The 18,351-nt window shown below is 35.2% G+C and overlaps 2 protein-coding genes across 3 annotated transcripts in view; both read right to left on the reverse strand.

Moving 5' to 3' along the window:
- Positions 1–18,351, reverse strand: part of AGPS (alkylglycerone phosphate synthase) — a 148,390-nt gene that overhangs the window by 113,385 nt on the left and 16,654 nt on the right. The window contains exon 2 of the mRNA XM_008057032.2: positions 7,684–7,773. Coding sequence (XP_008055223.1) covers positions 7,684–7,773 — 90 coding nt within the window. The remainder of the gene's footprint in view (positions 1–7,683; positions 7,774–18,351) is intronic.
- On the reverse strand, positions 16,089–16,721 carry LOC103259360 (histone H2A.V-like). 2 transcript variants are annotated; one of them, XM_021711815.1, is made up of 2 exons: positions 16,596–16,721; positions 16,089–16,538 (listed from the first exon to the last, which is right to left on the reverse strand). In XM_021711815.1, the coding sequence occupies exons 1-2, from the start codon at positions 16,673–16,675 to the stop codon at positions 16,259–16,261; spliced, it is 360 nt and encodes a 119-aa protein (XP_021567490.1). In that variant the 5' UTR covers positions 16,676–16,721; the 3' UTR covers positions 16,089–16,258. The 2 variants fall into 2 exon arrangements, with proteins under 2 accessions (XP_021567490.1, XP_008055224.1); XM_008057033.2 differs by having other exon boundaries at positions 16,095–16,721.

Raw genomic sequence — 18,351 nt, forward strand, 5'->3', positions numbered from 1 at the left:
CAAAATGCATGTTGAAAAAAATATTTCTGAGTCATCCCATCCTCCAGATTGGAGTGTAGTGGCACAATTACGGCTCACTGTAGCATTGACCTCAGGGGCTCAGGCGATCCTTCTTCATCAGCCTCCCAAGAAGCTAGGAATAAAGGCATATGCCACCATGAGTAGCTAATTTTTTAGATTTTTTTTTTTTTTTTGTAGAGACGAGGTCGTGCTATGTTGCCTTGGTTGGTCTCAAACTCCTCAGCTCAAACAATCCTCCCTCCTCGACCTCACAAAGTGCTGGAATTACAGGTGTGAGTCACCGTGCCTGGCATCATGTTGCCATTTGATCCCCTAGAAGGAGTTGGAGGTGTATGGGTCATGAGGGGATTTCTCATGAATAGTAACATCCTCCATAGGAGAAGTGAGGGTGAGTGAGTTCCTCAGGGTAAATTCATACTTTGTTAATTCCTATAAAAGCTGGTTGTTTTAAAAGAGCCTAGTATTTCCCACCCTCCTCAAGATATGCTGGTTCCCCTTTCTCTTCCATGAGTGGAAACAGCTTGAGGCTCTTATCAAAAGCAGATGCTAGCACCATGTTTCTTGTACAGCCTGCAGAACCATAAGTCAAATAAACCTGTTTTCCTTAAATTACCCAGTTTCAGGTATTTATAGTAACACCAACAGACTAAGACAAGGAGTCTTTTGATGAAAGGAAGTTTTCTATTTTAATGTTGTTTAATGGATTCATTTTCTTTCCTTTTTAAGTTAATGCTTTTGTTCTCTCCTTTTTGCCTCCCTTAAATTCTGAAAGATATTCTGTGTATTCATCTACATTTTATAATCTTAGAGTATACATTTAGGTCTATAATCCTCTATAATTGATTTTCATATACAGTATGAGATAAAATCAAAATTAATTTTTTCCAAAGATGGTAGTTCAAATCTGTTTTTATTGGTGTTGTGAGTGTTTTTAATTAGAGAGAAGAAACTCTAGTAGTCACTATATATTGCAGAACAAAGAACAATTAAACCAATATTGAAACGAGATCAGAATAGACTATAAATTGGTCTCAATGTATAATACTTTTGCTCAAAAATATTATATGTTGCAGTCTTTCCTCAGTATCCATGGGGGATTAGTTCCAGGACTCTCATGCATAACAAAATTCAGATACTCAAGTCCCTTACATAAAATGGCATACTATTTGCATAGAACCTACACATATCCTTTTGCTTACTTTAAATCATCACTAGATTACTTATAATACTTCAAACAATATAAATACTGTGTAGATAGTTGTTGGACTGTTTTTTAATTTGTATTATCTTTTACTGTATTTATTTTTTGAGTTTTTTTTTAATATCTTCAATCTGCAGTTGGTTGAATCTGTGGATTAACAATCCATAGATACAGAAGGTCAACTACATTTTCCCCCCACTTCATTAGAACTTGAAAAACTACAAAAGTTTCTAGCAACTAACCTCAAAATAATTGATTTCAGAAAATGACCCAAAAAAGGCAGTGAGTGATGATAAACTCTGCACCGAAAGTAAATATATATTTATAATAATGCAGAATTCAGTATTAAAAGAGACTATACTGAGCCCTATCCAAAAGAATGTTTAATTCAAAGTGACAGAAATCACTCATTTTGTCACATAATTTTAACAATTACACCACAGGGGACCTGAGCAAGTGTTATCTCTCATGTTAATTTCATGTACAACAAAAATACTGTCTAAAATTCTCAAACCAATCTTTACCTAAATATTAGCAAGACAAAAATAATAGCAGAAAGAAAGAAAAAATAAAGAATAAGTATTTTAATCAAGCCAGTTCCTTTTTATATGAAAATATCTGAAGTGCTAAAATCAAGTTCAAATGCTATGTTTGAATTTAGGTATTATAAACAACTTTATCATAAATCTACATAAATTAGAATAAAAGTAATTGAGATTCACAGCTATAACTAAAGATAGTCATTTAACATATAAAACATTCTTCATGTTAGCTGAGGTCAAAGTATACATTCTGGGAAGCTGATTATAGTATATATGCTACTATCTGTTAGTTACAACCTACAAAAACACCAATTTGGAACTAATTAGGTTTTAATGACAGACCCTTATATTTTAACTGAGTGTCTGCAAAATACAGTGTATCCTTGATATTTATGATATAAGCATCCTGAGACCTTCGTGAATCTCTTCATGCACAAATAACATTTTACCCATAAAATTAGGTGACCACCTTCAAGATACTTGAACCTACACCATGTATGAAATGTAAAACTACTTTCCACCACTAAAATAAACTCACTATATCTTTACATCTGAATGCATGATATTTCAGACTTTAAAAAACTTTAAAGTTTGTAGAACTTTGGATTTAAGAGTTTGCTTCATTATCTACAATTCTAGCACAAAACTTAGTTCAAAAGAGTTCTATGTCTCAGTGTGAGCTTTTCATTTTTGCTTTTTCTTATATCTAACATCCTGAGGTTTACAAACCTATAAAGGAAGCCTGAGTTAATAATCACAAAGGCTAGCATACTGCCAAAGATTCCAAAAAGCCCACAAAGTATCATGAAGTAAAAGTGAAAGTTTTGAAGTCAAAGAAGTAAATTATGGAAAAGAAACATTATAAGAAAAGTTAAAGGAATTAGAGTTATTTAATTTAGGCAGAAGGTATGGAATGACTTTATTATTATAGTAAAATAATTTGGATTTATGTCCAGATCTATAAAGAAGTATCTCTTTTTAACACTCATAAGACTTTATACTCATTGCATTGTCGGACAAACAGAATTGACATGATAATAGGACTACTGTTGTTAAGAAACTTACAAGCTAGCTTAGTCAAAGTTGCAGCAACATTTAATTTGTGGGGTGAACACACGGGCAGAAAACACAAACTTTAACCAGAAATGTAAAAGGGAATGCCAAGCGTCTATACCAACTGTTGAATCAGAGTGACTACTGTATGGTTAATTTCCATAACTGGGGATTGAGAACATTAAGATGTGATTTTTGTTGTAAAATATAAGGTGAGATCAATTTACCACTTTTTCTTAGGATTAAAGTAAACTATACACACTACAGAAAATATAGGCCCAGAACAAAGTTTTAAAACCAATGAAATCAGTCTACATGAAAAGAAAACATTCTATGGACTAGAAGGAAGTGCATTATCAGGATTTACTGTGACTAAAGACAAAGTGACTGACTCTCACCCTGGGGCAGTGCATAAAAGCAACAAAAATATTAGTAAATAAAACCATTCAGCTTCAGAGTGAATTCCACAATTGCTAAGCAATTTAACAGCCTCTTTATAATCAGATAAAACTTTAATAAAAACTATGCTACCAAAAATAAAGTATAAAAACCCTAACAAATTATCTCTTCATTTATACACTAACTTGTGCTTTCTGAGCATCAATTAATGTATAATATCTATAAAGTTAAAGAACAATGATTTTTTTCAAAAATTTCAGTTTATAAAAAAATCTGTGTATAGCATTAGCTTCAAAGTATTGCCTAATGCTGCATAAACGCATGAAGACTCAATTCACCTATACCTAGCAGGAATAAGAGCAGAAAATTAAAAACCTAGAGATTTATAAACTGACATATCATAAACCTGTTCAGAAGACAGACTGTGTTCCAGAAAAAACTTCTGACTTCTTCCCTAGATATACTAGCTTATAGTAACTGTTCCTAATTTAATGGCTAAGTTTGAAATGTCAAAGTCACCCACCCCAGAAATACACATCATCAACTACATTTGCTTATAAAAAATCTCCTACCTCTTCAGTATTCTTTGGATCAGAAATAGGGGAGCCCCATCTCAAAAATTTTCAATGAGAATCACTCTTAATTTCTGGCACCTAAGGATTTCCCTCCCTTCTTCCCTCCCTCCTTGTCCACCCATTCTTTTCTCCTTTCTTCTTCCCTCCCTCCCTCCCTCCCTCCCTTCCTCCTTTTCTTTTTGTCTTTCCAGCTCTGTAATAGTTCTCTCTTCTGGCATTTTATCCATTTTTTTAATATGTGGTTACAAAAGACAAGGAATCTGTATTTATTCAGTCCACCACACTGCCAGAATAGAAAGTCTCTACAAAGAACTTCAAAAATTGCCCTTACAATCTAATATTATTAATAAATAAGGGTGAATTAATACTATTCAGCCAAATAGTATTTTCTTGTACTCAGTCTTTCTAATCATAAATTCCATTTTATCTTTCAGGAATATCACAAACTTTATCTTCTGCTCTTGGCCTTTCACTGTAACAATAGGAATGTTTAGTCAGGGACAGTAGCTCATGCCTGTAATCCTAGCACTTTGGGAAGCTGAGGGGGGAGGATCACTTGAGGCCAGGAGGTTGAGACCAGCCTAGACAACAAAAAGAGACCCTATCTCTATAAAAAAATAAAACTATTAGCCCAGCATAAGTGGCATACCTGTAGTCCCAGCTACTCAGGAGGCTAAGGTGGGAGGATAACTTGAGTCCAGCAGTTAAAGCTTTCAGTGAGCTATGATTACGCCACTGCACTCTAGTCTGGGAGACAGAGCAAGAACCTGTCTCTAAAAACAGTAACAATAGGAATTTTTGACACAGGATAATTTTACAGTATGACTAACTCTATTGTGCTGGTGTATAGAGTGTGGAAGGCTACCATAAAGTTCTCCCAGTGTTTGAAGAACAAGATCAGTAACTTAAAAGCACAGATTAATAGAAACTGCATAAGAATGAAGCTTAGAAACACCTGTTTTGTAATCCCTATTTCCCACTGAGCAACTGACCTCGGGAAAATTATTTAACTTCTCTCATTCTCAATCTCCTCATTATTTTTAAGAAGATAACATAATCTACCTGATAGGGTTATTGTAAGATAGCTCAGTAGGCACTCAATAAATAAGATATTATCTTAAAGATATTATTATCTCAAAGTATATGTTTCCTGATAAAAATCAGAGAAACCTACTAATTTACCAATTTTTCCCAGGAAAGTAGACTTGATAAAGAGAAAGCTATGATTCAATTCAATTCGATTTATTATCAAGTGTGTGACAAGGTACTAGTACTTCTGGAAACACCAAAATGAGAATTGGATATTATTTAGTTTTAGTTATTAAGTTGTTTGTATAGTACATATCCAATCCCAGAGCATAAATCCCATTTTTATTTATTTTTTATTTTTTTTGAGTTGGAGTCTCACTCTGTCGCCCAGACTGGAGTGCAGTGGCCGCTCCTGGCCACCGCAGCCTCGACCTGCTGGGCTCCGGTGATCCTTCTGCCTCAGCCTTCCAAGTAGCTGGAACCACAGGCGAGTGCTACCTCGCCCGGCTAATTTTTGATTTATTGTAGAGATGAGGCCTCGCCAAGTTGTCCAGGCGGGTCTCCAACCCACAGGCTCAGGCAATCCACTCACCTCAGCCTCCAAAGGCGCGGGTACAGGCTGAGCCACCAAGTCTGGCTTCATTTTTATGTTTACAGAATTTCCCTCTCTATGAGTCTTGGGGGAAGGCCAAAGATACCTTCCACTAAAGTGAATATGCCAGAGTCACTTTTCTGGTATCCTTTACAGGCTCTTTCATCAGATGCACCCTTATTCTCCCTCCATTTCTGGACTTGGACTCAGTAGTCAATGATGCAAAAAAGTGAGGCCTTTAAAGAATCCATTCTGGTAAGAGTGGCAGCAGCAGCAATCTTCAAATGATTAACCAACAGACAAATTATCTCGTTCTATTGAGGTTTAGATAAAAATCTCTATCAAGACCACTGAATCTCCTTTGTTCTGATCTATGCTCTCAAACGATATCTGAGTTGCAAATTTTGTTCTCTAGATACCTTAACATCAGAAAGGGCACTAACAAGAGTTCTATTCTCTGAAAAAAGGAATAATCTAATCATAAATACTCTGGGGTTCTAATTGTTAAAATTAATCTGAGTGTGGCATATATATCAGATCAGTACAACCTCATCTCCTGTGAGAAAACTGACAAATCAACTGCCAGAATGCCCAAAATGAAAATCAGATTCTGAACCCATGGGACTCACAAAGGTATAATGGGTTTTGTGACTAATCAATTATTTCACACACCTACCCATACACCCCTAATATAAGCCACTAAATAGCCTATAGTACTCTATAAGTAGAAGACTTTGCTGAAATAAAGATGCCTATCTATCCTGTTTCATAAAGCAGAAATGATATCCTTCAAGGTCCAAAGACAGAGAAACACAAAGGGACAGAAATGAGAACAGTGTTTGAGAGGAGAGAAAGTTGGTTTTCTAAGTTAAGATTAATTTTTTTTTCCTCCAGAAGATTTTCAAAAGCCAATTTCTACATATAAGTATCTACTGTATTAGGTATTATTCTATTTAAAAAAGATTCAACAGTTAGAACACCGGTACATTTAATTTTAGCCAGAAATCCTTTCTATCTGAATTACATAACTTCTCAACTAAGAATCTACCTGCATGCTACCCAATCACATGTAAGAATGGAAATGAGGACATAGATGACATTTTTCCTATTAAAAAACAAATTTCAAATGTACATCTTTATCCATTCATTAAAACTAATTTCTAATTATTTCTCCTGAGGTTTTATTTTAGGTACAAAATGCATAAGTCAGAAAAATAGAACGAGTATGTTATAGAGAAAAGGAAATAAATAACTTATCCAAAGAAATGAAACATTTCTTTGCTGATATTTTAATATAATGATATAGCATATAAGTTTTAAAATCATTAACCTAAGCATATTAAAGTTCAATAGATATTAAATAAAAGTACAATACTGGAATAGATTCATAATATCATAATACATCTGATTAAATTTTTTACTTAGTCTCAATTTTTAATTTGTTTTTTTAGAGCCAGTATTAAAGTATATTTGTACTCACTGTCCTTTCAAAAGTTGCATCAAAATTCAATAGACAACCAAAAACACAACTTTGGCAGAGTGATACTGCTTAAAATCAACTAAGAACTCATTTTACAGTTGTCCACATCTAGAACAAACTAATATTAAAATATCCTTTATAATTCTTCATTAAATTTCTTTCTGACTTTATTGAATACATATACTTTGTAATTCATATGAACACAACCAAAAACATTTCAGAAATGTGAAAGCCACCACAAAAATGAGTGACTTTTTTCCATCACTTCTCCTCTAATATATCTCAGAAACTAATTTTTAAAATACTATTTATATTCATATAGACCTAAAACTGTTGACCTTTCACAATAGCCCATACTTAAATACGAAACTACTTTAAACAAATCAATGGTATGGGGATTAGCTGGTGAGGTGACTGTAGATACTATAGACATTGTTTGGATCCTGATTCAAATAAACTACCTATAAAATGCATTTGTGAGACAACTGGAAGGTGTGAATATAGACTGGATAATAAGACATAAAATTTTTCTTATTTTAGAGATATGTAATGGTATTATATGATTGTTTACATTAGGTCCTTATTTTTTTAAGGGATACATATATAAATATTTAAGGATGACATGACAATTTCAAAATCTGAAATACTACACAAAAAAGAAGTAATTATGGCAAAATGATGATAATTATTAAACTGAAGGTGGGATCATTATATTTTCATGTATGTTTAAAATTTTTTGTAAAAAGAAAGAGGAAAAGGAATAAAAGATGGAATAAACAAACCAGGGTTACCTTTTCCCAGTCAACTCAACTTGGCCCTTCTTATTGAAGAAGAATTTTGAATCATTATATCCCCATCCATTCCATTTCATAACTTCTTGCCTAATGAGAAGAAAAATATATTATAAATGAAACCTGTGCTAATTGTCTCAAAACTGAAGAATATATCACTGACTATTAACTTTCACAATCATTTAAAAGAAGACCTTATGCCCACTAATATTCTATTAGTTATATTAAATGAACGCATATTAGAATTTTCATATATTAATATTTCTCAAAATAGAATCACTCTGATGAGCAGCACATGTTTCAGTGGGGGCTATAATCAATAAATTTAATGCATTTCAAAGAAGAAGAAATAAAAACATTTAAAAAGGAAGAAGACCTGCTTAAAGTATAAATATGTCTCATTTTCTTTATGTTATTAAGCTTACATTATAGAATAAACTCAAGCTTGTAATTAAAACTAAGAATTCAGTTGAATAGGGAACAAAGTTTTGCATATATTAGGAAAAAACCATAATAATCTTCTGCTGTGACAAAAAAAAAAAAACCAAACCAGTTAACAAGGTCAGTTCACTTGTAGTAGACATTTTTAAAAATAAAGTTGGTTTAATAAAGTAGGTTATTACTTTATTAAACTAGCACTGGGTTTATATTCTAAATCCTTCAACTTCCACATAACTATCAATCTCTACCTTGACCTACATATCATATCAGTTAATGACTGCACCAGTTTTCAGTATTCCAAAATAACATGCTACTTTTAATTTCCAAAGTACCAATATTTCATGGTTTTAGAAATTCATTTTTATCAAATCAATAGCTCACTCATTCAATTTTGCACATCTCATAAGAACAGATAGGTATGAATCTATGTGGAATATAATAAGCAACCACACTGAAGTACTGTGACAGTTTTTGTCACATATTTTAGCATGGTATTCTAGTGTGATCTTGGCTACTAAAATAAATTCATAAATCTTACTACAAATTCACTATGCCGTTTATGATACAAATAACTTAACAAAAACCCTTCTCCATCTTGAAAGTTATTTGCTGCACTAAAATTTTAATATAAACAAAGACGAATTCATTAGGAAGTGTTCTAATTCTCCATAATTCTCCAGAAAAAAGAAAATAACAATTCACACCAAAAAATTTATGATAATAATAATTCTTGCTCTAGTTCATATGATTTTCCAATCAGTAGAATATGAACATAATACAACCGAACCAGATACAGATAATTAATTATGAATTGAAATCTCCACCTATACATAAAATTAAGACAAAGAAATTAGGTATGTTCTCTTTAAAATTACAATTTGCTATCAATAAAAGCTACAATCCCTATACAAAAACTATCCAAAATATCTGAAGAGTATCAATTCAGAGACTGAATATGTAAAGGAGTCCATTACAAACTAATGCTAAACATTTTCTTCTGATCCCAAAACATGTCTACCTCCCTGTAGAAGGAGGTTTTTGAAGATAGCTTTTGGAAAAACTACAGAAAAACATCATGATTAATGTCACCACTGACCACATGTTTTCTTCAGATTTTTTTTATGCCAAAACTTGGAATAGAGCCATAAGATTTTACTTTCTAGAAGGAGACTGTGCTATCTCTCACTTTGCTTTTTTTTAATGATTAAATTTTCTTAACTTTTATGAAGTGTAACTTATGTACTATTTACCTAATACTAATTTACTTCATATTTTCTTATTATAGTCTCATAATAATTTACATTAGAAGGATAATGTGGTTGGGTACAGTGGTTCACACCTATAATCCCAGAACTTTGGGAGGTCAACGCAGGAGGACTGCTTGAGCCCTGGAGATCAAGACCAGCCCAGGCAACACAACAAGACCAAATCTCTACAAAAAAATCAAAAAATTAGCCATGTGCGATGGTGCTGTAGTCCTAGCTACTTGGGAGGCTGAGGCAGAAGGACCATCAGAGTCCAGGAAGTTGAGGCTGTGGTAAGTCGTGATCATGCCACTGCACTTCAGGCTGGATGACAGAGTGAGAGCCCACCTCAAAAAATAAAAAAGGAGGAGAATTTGTATTTTAGTAAGTTAATATTTTAACCTAATGTTTTATGATATGTGCATAGATGTGTGATTGCATTTTATTGATTAGTGAATTTAAATATTTACCATGAATTCTTCAGTCTACAAAATAGTAATTTGGTATTGCACAAAATAAATGCAAAAATACCAGCATAGTCATTTTGATGGTTACAACTACCAACTACCAGGCACTGAGAAATCATTTCAGTACAGATGATTTTGGCATGTTTTCACAGCATAACAATGAGGACCATTTTCCTTAAAATGATCCTTAGATCATTTTTAAAAATTACTCCCAGATGGTTCCAAAGTAAAAAGCTAAAACTAGTCACATGGAATCATTCTTCAAATTCACGAGGAAATGAATCAAGGTAAGCAGGAAAGATCTGCTGCTATATACTATAAAATGGAGAGAGTCACATACTGCAGAATCTTTGGCCTTAAATACTCAAGTTCAGTTAATATCTCTGAAAAATTCCAAATATTCAACCATAGGCCAATGTACTTCTTTCTCTCATTTGATCCCAATCAGAAAACTGGATATAGGCTTTACCATATTTATACCAACTTTTACCATATTTATAACAACTTTTGGAGTCTTCCCAAAAGTCTAAATGCAGGCATTTAGCATGTATTTGTGCCCCCAAACAGTATAAAATTAAAACCCACATTGCCTTTGAACCAATCTTCATGTATCTTCAATTTTTATACACATACCCCCTCAAATTACTAATATATACTATGTTAAACACAACTATGTGGTTACAATGCATTTTTAAATAACTTGTTTTATAAGTACTTAACTTTATTTAAGTATTGAAGGGCACTATAGCATTAACATTTTAAAATCAAAACTTTACACAGTCATGAACACTAAAAAGGTACTCAGAAACCACCCAGTTCAACTGCTCATTTTTCAGGTAAAGAAACTGTGCTCGGAAAAGCACCCCAGTCACACAACTAAGCTAACTATAAGCATCCAAAGACTGATTCCCAGGCTCATGATTCATCCTCTTCAGAGAAGTAATATCTGAAACCCAGCAAGTAATGCCCTCAAGTAGTCAAAAGGGATTTAAAAGAACCTGTTTTATTTTTTCACATCAATATTTTTCAAAGCACCAATACATGTTAGTACAGGTTAAGTATTCTTTATTCAAAATGCTTGAGACCAGAGGCATTTCAGATTTGGGATTTTTTCAGTTTCTGGGATATTTACACACACATAATGAGATATCTTGGCGATGGGACTCAAGTCTAAACATGAACTTCATTTATGTTTTATATATACCTTATCATATAGCCTGAAGGTAATTTTATACAATATTTTGAATGACTTTGTCCATAAAACAAAGTTTGTGTACACTGAACCATCAGAAAGCAAAGATGTCACTATCTCATGTTGGTGCTCAAAAAGTTTTGGATTTTGAAGCATTTTGGATTTCGGATTTTCAAATTAGGGATGCTCAACCTATATTGTCATCATTCTTCCGCACTTGACCTGAAAAAAAAACATTTAAAAATCAAGGAATATGGTTGTACCAGAAGCTAAATGCCCTATACTTCCTATGGTGTAATGAATTCTACAATTCAGAATAACCCTAAAGCACTTCAGGCACTAAAATGAAGAAAGATTAAAGAATCACCAACTTTCCATAAAATTCAAACAAAAACATACATACAACTCTTAACTAACTACAAATGTTAGCTAGTATGATCTCTCAGACATTCCAATTCTTAGAGCTAACTACAAATTTAACATTTTCAAAATATAAGGCCTTGATTTTACTGGATTAAGAAAAAAATGTTTTACACGTTTACACATCTGACCACAGTAGCAAACAATGAAAAAACACAGTATTGGCAGGCATAACAAAAGAAAATGGAGACATAAAATAGCCTCATATATACACAAGGTGGCACTATTCTCCCATGATATACATGATGTACCTAGTCAGTATTTTTGCATTTCCTGGGGCTCTTATTTACACAATCTTTAAGTGAAGTATTTAGATTTAACCTTATTAAATCCATAAAAAGTTTCTCTGTTTGTTCTTAAAATGGGAAATTTTCACTTTTAGGTCTCTGTTCCTACACAGATTGATCATCAGATTACTATTCCTCCACTACTAGTAAATTGCAAATATCCTGATATATACTCATGGTTTCAACCATTAACTCTTTCTAAGCCTAATATATTTCACTAAAAAACAAAGAAAAGGAAAAAATGACTTAGTTTACTTTCATTGTGGGTTAACAATAAGGAAATTCAGCTATTTCATAAGTTTTTTTTTAACTTTTCTGATAAAATTCCAATAATCAAATTTATAATAAAAATACTTCATTATTCAGTTCACATGAAAACTGAATTTTTGCCTATCTTTACTAATTTAAACAATGAGAAAAAGATCATATGAACTCAGAGCTTTTGAATAATGAGAAAAGAAGTACAAACTTAAGCCCCAGTGTCGGATTTCTAGCTAATTAACCTAAATATCAGTTAAGTTCAAATCAACTCCACATGTAACATAATACAGAGGTTTTTAGAAAATTCTTGAAGACTTTTTTTGTTAATTAAAACCCATATTATCTGGTTATAAGCTTAATTACTTCAAGATCCAGATGACCTAAAGGAAATCATGAAAGTAAAGTAAAAAATAAAAGTTATGAGCAAAAAATCAAGATTTGATCAATAAAACATATGTATCCCTGTAAAGATATGCTGCAAAGAAAAAAAATTCCTATAAATAAAATACTATTACTACATGTTTCTTTAAAAAAAAATTTTTTTTTGAAACTGAGTTCCCATTAGAAATATGAAAACCTAACGGAGGAGGGAGGGCACTTCACAATTTTAAAATTTTAAATTTAATTTAAAATGTGTATGCTTTAAAATAAACTAAAAATCACATTCATATCTAGTCCTACAAAGCTATTTCTAAAAATTGAATAGAAAAATTGTAAAACTATTTGCAATGTGTACTCTCTCAACTCAACATTGCAATTTACTCCTTTTCAAATAGGTAAATTAATCTAAACTTAGTTATAAGTGTAACAATTTTGTGTATTTTAAGAGAAAAACCCTCACACATACACACACAAAAAAAAGACCCAGAAAAATTAACACTGCTATATAACTCATGGTTCCAAGATTGCTAGATTTGACTTAAATAAGTGTTGTCAGGCTTGATAAATATCTGAATCATAGAATATTTCCTCTTGCCCTGATATAAAACTCAACAAGCTACCTTCATCTTGATTACACTTTGACTTCCAACAGAAAGAAACAGGCCAGCTGAAATAGCCATAAGGTGCAAAAATTTTTTCATCATAAATTCATCTATCCACTTGCTAATTAACTTTGGTCACTGGTGAGTACAGTTAACTTAAACCAGACTATCTAAATATAACTGACTTGAGGGCTCTGATAAAATCAGGTTTTTAGATGGGTCAACACATAATCCTTGCCTTGGACATTAAGCATTCTTGCACATTATCATGCAAAACCTTAAACTTCAACAAGAATTTCAACCTTCCTTCAATATCCTCATAAGGTTTTCAACTCTAGCTACCATAATAAAAATGTGGCCCTTCAATGTAGTAAGTTATTAATCAATTTTCTAGTTTCGCCAATGTGATAAAGTGACATAGATATGAGATTTAAGAACACAGAAAGTTAACAAGAATAGGAAGAGGAATCTACAAGCCCTGTTGCTAAGTCGCTCTACAGAGCAATTATGTACTAAGCTTTCACAGGTAATGTCAATTCTTGGCCCAGCTTTACAACTCCTGGGTATGCACTGCAGAGAAATACATACACAGTTCCATAAGGGAATATGTTTGATACATTACCTAGAGCACTCTTTGTAAGAGTAGCTGAAGGCATCACAAGGGAAGTGAATAAGTGGGAAATACATTCCATGAAATATTATGCAGCAATCAGAAGCAGTAAGGTAACAGATTTGCATACAGAAACATGATGAAACTTTTTAAATAGTGGTATATAAAAAGAAAAGATAAAACAATAAGGTTCATAGCACGAGAGCATTTAAACAAATGAAAAATACACACTAAATAACACATTCTTTCTTTCTTTCTTTCTTTTTTTGAGTTGGAGTCTCACTCTGTCACCCAGACTGGAGCACAGTGGCTGCTCTCGGCCACTGCAGCCTCAACTTGCTGGGCTCCGGCGATCCTTCCGCCTCAGCCTTCCAAGTAGCTGGAAATACAGGCGAGTGCTACCTCACCCGGCTAATTTTTGATTTATTGTAGAGATGAGGTCTCGCCAAGTTGCCCAGGCAGGTCTTGAACCCACGGGCTCAGGCAATCCACTCACCCCAGCCTCCCAAAGCGCTGGGATTACAGGCTGAGCCACCAAGCCCAGCCATAACACATTATTTCACAAAACACACACACACCCGTGTGTCTGTGTATAATGTATATACATACGCACGAGGACATTCACAGGCACCCATGGGACAGGCAGATGAGATAAGGAATTAGAGATGTAGGAAAATAAAAATAAGAGAGGCCTCACACAGACAAATATCATGAACTAAAAAAGTAACCACAGCTCCCTGAACCTGAAGCAAATATGCTGCTCAGCCCTTGAATCTCAGCACAGTTTGTTTCAAGAAAACAATTCTTTCTTTCATATTTATGCAGAAACTCCATGGTGATTTATCATAAAATCCATTGTTAAGCTTCTTAGCAATTGCTAACAGTTTTTCTTTATATATAAAAGTTTTTCTTTATATAATGTTAAAGATGTGGGGTATAAGTCAGGATTAGGTACATAAGTGGTCTATGTACAGGAGAAGTTTGGGCCTCCCACTGGTCCTCACTTCACCTAATTTAGGATTAGATACCCTTGGTGATGTTATGTGCAACCCTCCTCCTACTGCCAGTTTTTCTTAATGATAGAATTCCATTACGAATGAGTACAGCAAACCAAATACATATTTACCTACCTACAGTCAACTTTTTATAGTTTCCAAGAAACTGGCACTTTAAAGGCATTTTTATAAAACTTGAATCCATAGTTCAAAAACTGTGTCCCTAAGATCCAACTCCTAATACATCTGCTATGAATAAATGAACAAAAGAAAAAGGAATGTATAAGCATAGGAGGAAAAAAATTGTAGCCGTAGTCACAAGGAAGCACGGAAAGAAAGGCAAGTAAGGCAAGGCCATACACATTGCAGAATACTCTAGCAGTCACTTCTCACTTCTGGTTCTTGGGCTGCCTTCCCTTACCCCCAGACTTCTCTCACACATTACACCATATTCTAGAAATTAGAAATTCATTATTGTTTGAATGATGTCTTTGAAAATGGACATACAGACTATATTAATCACTCACCTTTAGTAGTCTGTGTTACAAATACTTTGTACTGGGGCATGTATACATGCACATGTGCATGCGCATACACTCACACAAGCTTCGCGCCTGCCATTCTGAAGGTCTGAAAAGAAACAACCATCCTATTCTTTACCCTCATTTACTGGTTTATGCAATGAGGAAAATAATCCAAATCAGCATCAGGGAGTTGTCATGGCAAAGACAAAGAAAAAGATTTAACACTTGACTTGACCACATGTGTTCCCTAGACTACACTTTAAATTTCATGATTTGTTCCCTTCACATCCATTTGTAATCTAATCAATGTGGCGATGTAGGCAACCAGCTCCAGATTTTCTTTACCACCAACTGAAAAAATACCAATTGACCTTCATTGCTCCTTCCCTGCCTGCTAGTAATTAGTAAAGGAACGGTACCACAAGCTTATTATATTAACCAATCTGTAAGTGGCCAAAGGTCATTTCTCGTACTGCCTTGCATTTCTGCAGAAACTATAAAACTAAACACAAATATGAATTTTTCAAAAAAAATCTGTATGTCTCATTAGCATAGAAACCAAGTTTGAGTTTCCTCTCCCAGTTGCCCTTTGGGGACAGAAGACCAAAACCCTTGGCAAGACCATAAAAAGGCCAACACTGAAATTCATACCTGCTTGATGTACACAGTATTTTTTTTTATTTTTTAAAAAAATGAGCCGGGCTCGGTGGCTCAGCCTGTAATCCCGTGCCTTTGGGAGGCTGAGGTGAGCGAATTGCCTGAGCCCGCGGGTTCGAGACCCGCCTGGGCAGCAAGACCTCATCTCTACAATAAATCAAAAAATCAGCCGGGCGTGGTAGCGCATGCCTGTAATTCTGGTTACTCGGAAGGCTGAGGCGGAAGGATCGCCGGAGCCCAGTAGGTCGAGGCTGCAGTGGCCGGGAGCGGCCACTGCACTCCAGTCTGGGCGACAGAGTGAGACTCCAACTCAAAAAAAAAAAAAAAAAAAGATTTATCAATTCCATTTTTGTATAAAACACATGGTTTGAGAAACCTAGCCAATCAACACACAACTGGTACCACATGAAAAGGTACTTTTATCAAACTTTGAGTCTAAGAACATACAAATGTTTCTTTTATCAGGTCTACAGTAATTGTCTATGCTTTTCCATTTAACTGTTGTTAAAAATTCCACATATCCCCATTGTTTCTTCTGTCTCAATTACAGTACAATGACAGGGAGGAAGAGGGCTGGTTAAATTACCCCCCCAAGCCGTTTTCTGCAGTCCCTTCTTTCCAATCAGAGATTTGTGGATGTGAGGAATCACACCACCCCCAGCCTTGATGAGAGAATCCAACTCTTCATCACCACAGATTGCAAGCTGCAAGTGATGTGGGGTGATACGCTTTACTTTGGGATCCTTGGAAGCATCACCTGCCAGCTTCAGCACCCTTCCATGGCTTGTGGTACAAGTCTTCAAGTGTCTGTGGATGCGGCCCACAGGACACTGTAGCCCAGCTCTCTGTGAGCGTGACACTGCCTTAGCCTTGGCCTTTCCACTGACCTTTCCAGCTTTGCCTCCAGCCATGATCTCAGCGACGACTCTGCGTCTGCGAGGCCGTGCACCACCCGCTGCCGCCCTGTGTTGCTGCTGCCGATGCTGCTGCTCTCCCACAGTATTCTTGTTGTAAATAGTGGGTGGTTGGTTTTGTTGTTTTACTGAAAATAATGATAACTGCCAGTGGTTGCCCTTTCTATTTTAAGTGACAAGTAATCAGGATTGTTACCTTTGCTTCTGACAAACCCACAGGAAAAAATGAACCAACCCCACAAGATTTGGGGTTCATCTAAAATATTAAAATCAGTATCCAATCACAAGAGATTCTCAAATTTCTTAGAGAATAAAAATCACCTTGTGGACATATTTTAAAAGCAGAGACCTGGATGCCATCCTAGACCTACCCTGTGATTAAAATTTCTGACAGTAGGGTCTCAGAATCTATATTTTGAACCAGCACCCCCAGAAAATTCTGATGAGGGCCATCCACAGACCACATTTGGCTAAGCACTATCTTACAGCATGAGGAAAAGTTAAGAACAGAAGCCTCATCTGTTGAATAACCACAAAGGAATACAAAGTCTTCACATAAAAGGTTTAAAATCAAGTAACTCTCACCCAAAGCTTACCAAAATTAGGAGAGTGGAACCGGGAGAAAGAAACAAAAAGGAAAAATCTAAAACTCACTTCAGTGTGAGTCATGACTCCTAAGAGTTTCAAATGAGAAATGGCACAACACTGAGCAACTTTCATGTGTGTGACACTGATGATCAGCCTACAACACAGTACAAGAAATTGCTGCTATTCTTTACACTTAGGGTTCTTTCCTTCCTCCCTAATGCATAGGTGATATTTATTAGAAATTTGTTTTCTCTCTGGGCATGGTAGCTCAACACCTGTAATCCCAGCAACTAAGAAAGCTGAAGCAAGAGGATCCCTTGAGACCAGGAGCTCAAGACTAGCCTGGGCAACATAGCAAGACCATAATCCTAAAAAGAAATTTAAAAATTAGCTGTGCCTTGGGAGGCTGAAGTGAGTGGATTGCCTGAGCCCGCGGGTTCGAGACCCGCCTGGGCAGGCGAGACCTCATCTCTACGATAAACCAAAAAATTAGCCAAGCATGGTAGCGCGTGCCTGTAGTTCCAGCTACTTGGAAGGCTGAGGCGGAAGGATTGCCAGAGCCCAGCAGATCAAGGCTGCAGTGGCCGGGAGCGGCCACTGCACTCCAGTCTGGGCGACAGAGTGAGACTCCAACTCAAAAAAAAAAAAAAATTAGCTGTGGTGCATGCCTATAGTCCCAGTTATTCAGGAGGCTGAATTGAGAGATCACTTGAGCCCAGGAGTTCAAGGCTGCAGTGAGCTATGATCATGCCACTGCACTCCAACCTGTGTGACAAAGCAAGATTCTTTTAAAAATTAAAATTTAAAAAAAAAGGTTGAGCATGGTGGCTCATACCTGTAATTCCAGCAATTTGGGATCCTTCCAAGGTGAGAGGATCACTTGAGGTTAGGAGTTTGGGACCAGCCTGGTCAACATAGTGAGACCCCCGACTCTCCAAAAAAATACAAAAATTAGTGGGATGTGGTGGTGCACCTATAGTCTCACCTACTCAGGAGGTGGAGGTAGGAAGATCCCTTGAGCCCAGGAGATCAAGGCTGCAGTGAGCTATGACCATGCCACTGCACTCCAGGCTGGGTGACAGTGA

The sequence above is a fragment of the Carlito syrichta genome, unplaced genomic scaffold (assembly GCF_000164805.1).
Source record: "Carlito syrichta isolate Samal-C Ts95f unplaced genomic scaffold, Tarsius_syrichta-2.0.1 Scaffold302617, whole genome shotgun sequence".
NCBI classification, from domain to species: Eukaryota; Metazoa; Chordata; class Mammalia; order Primates; family Tarsiidae; genus Carlito; species Carlito syrichta.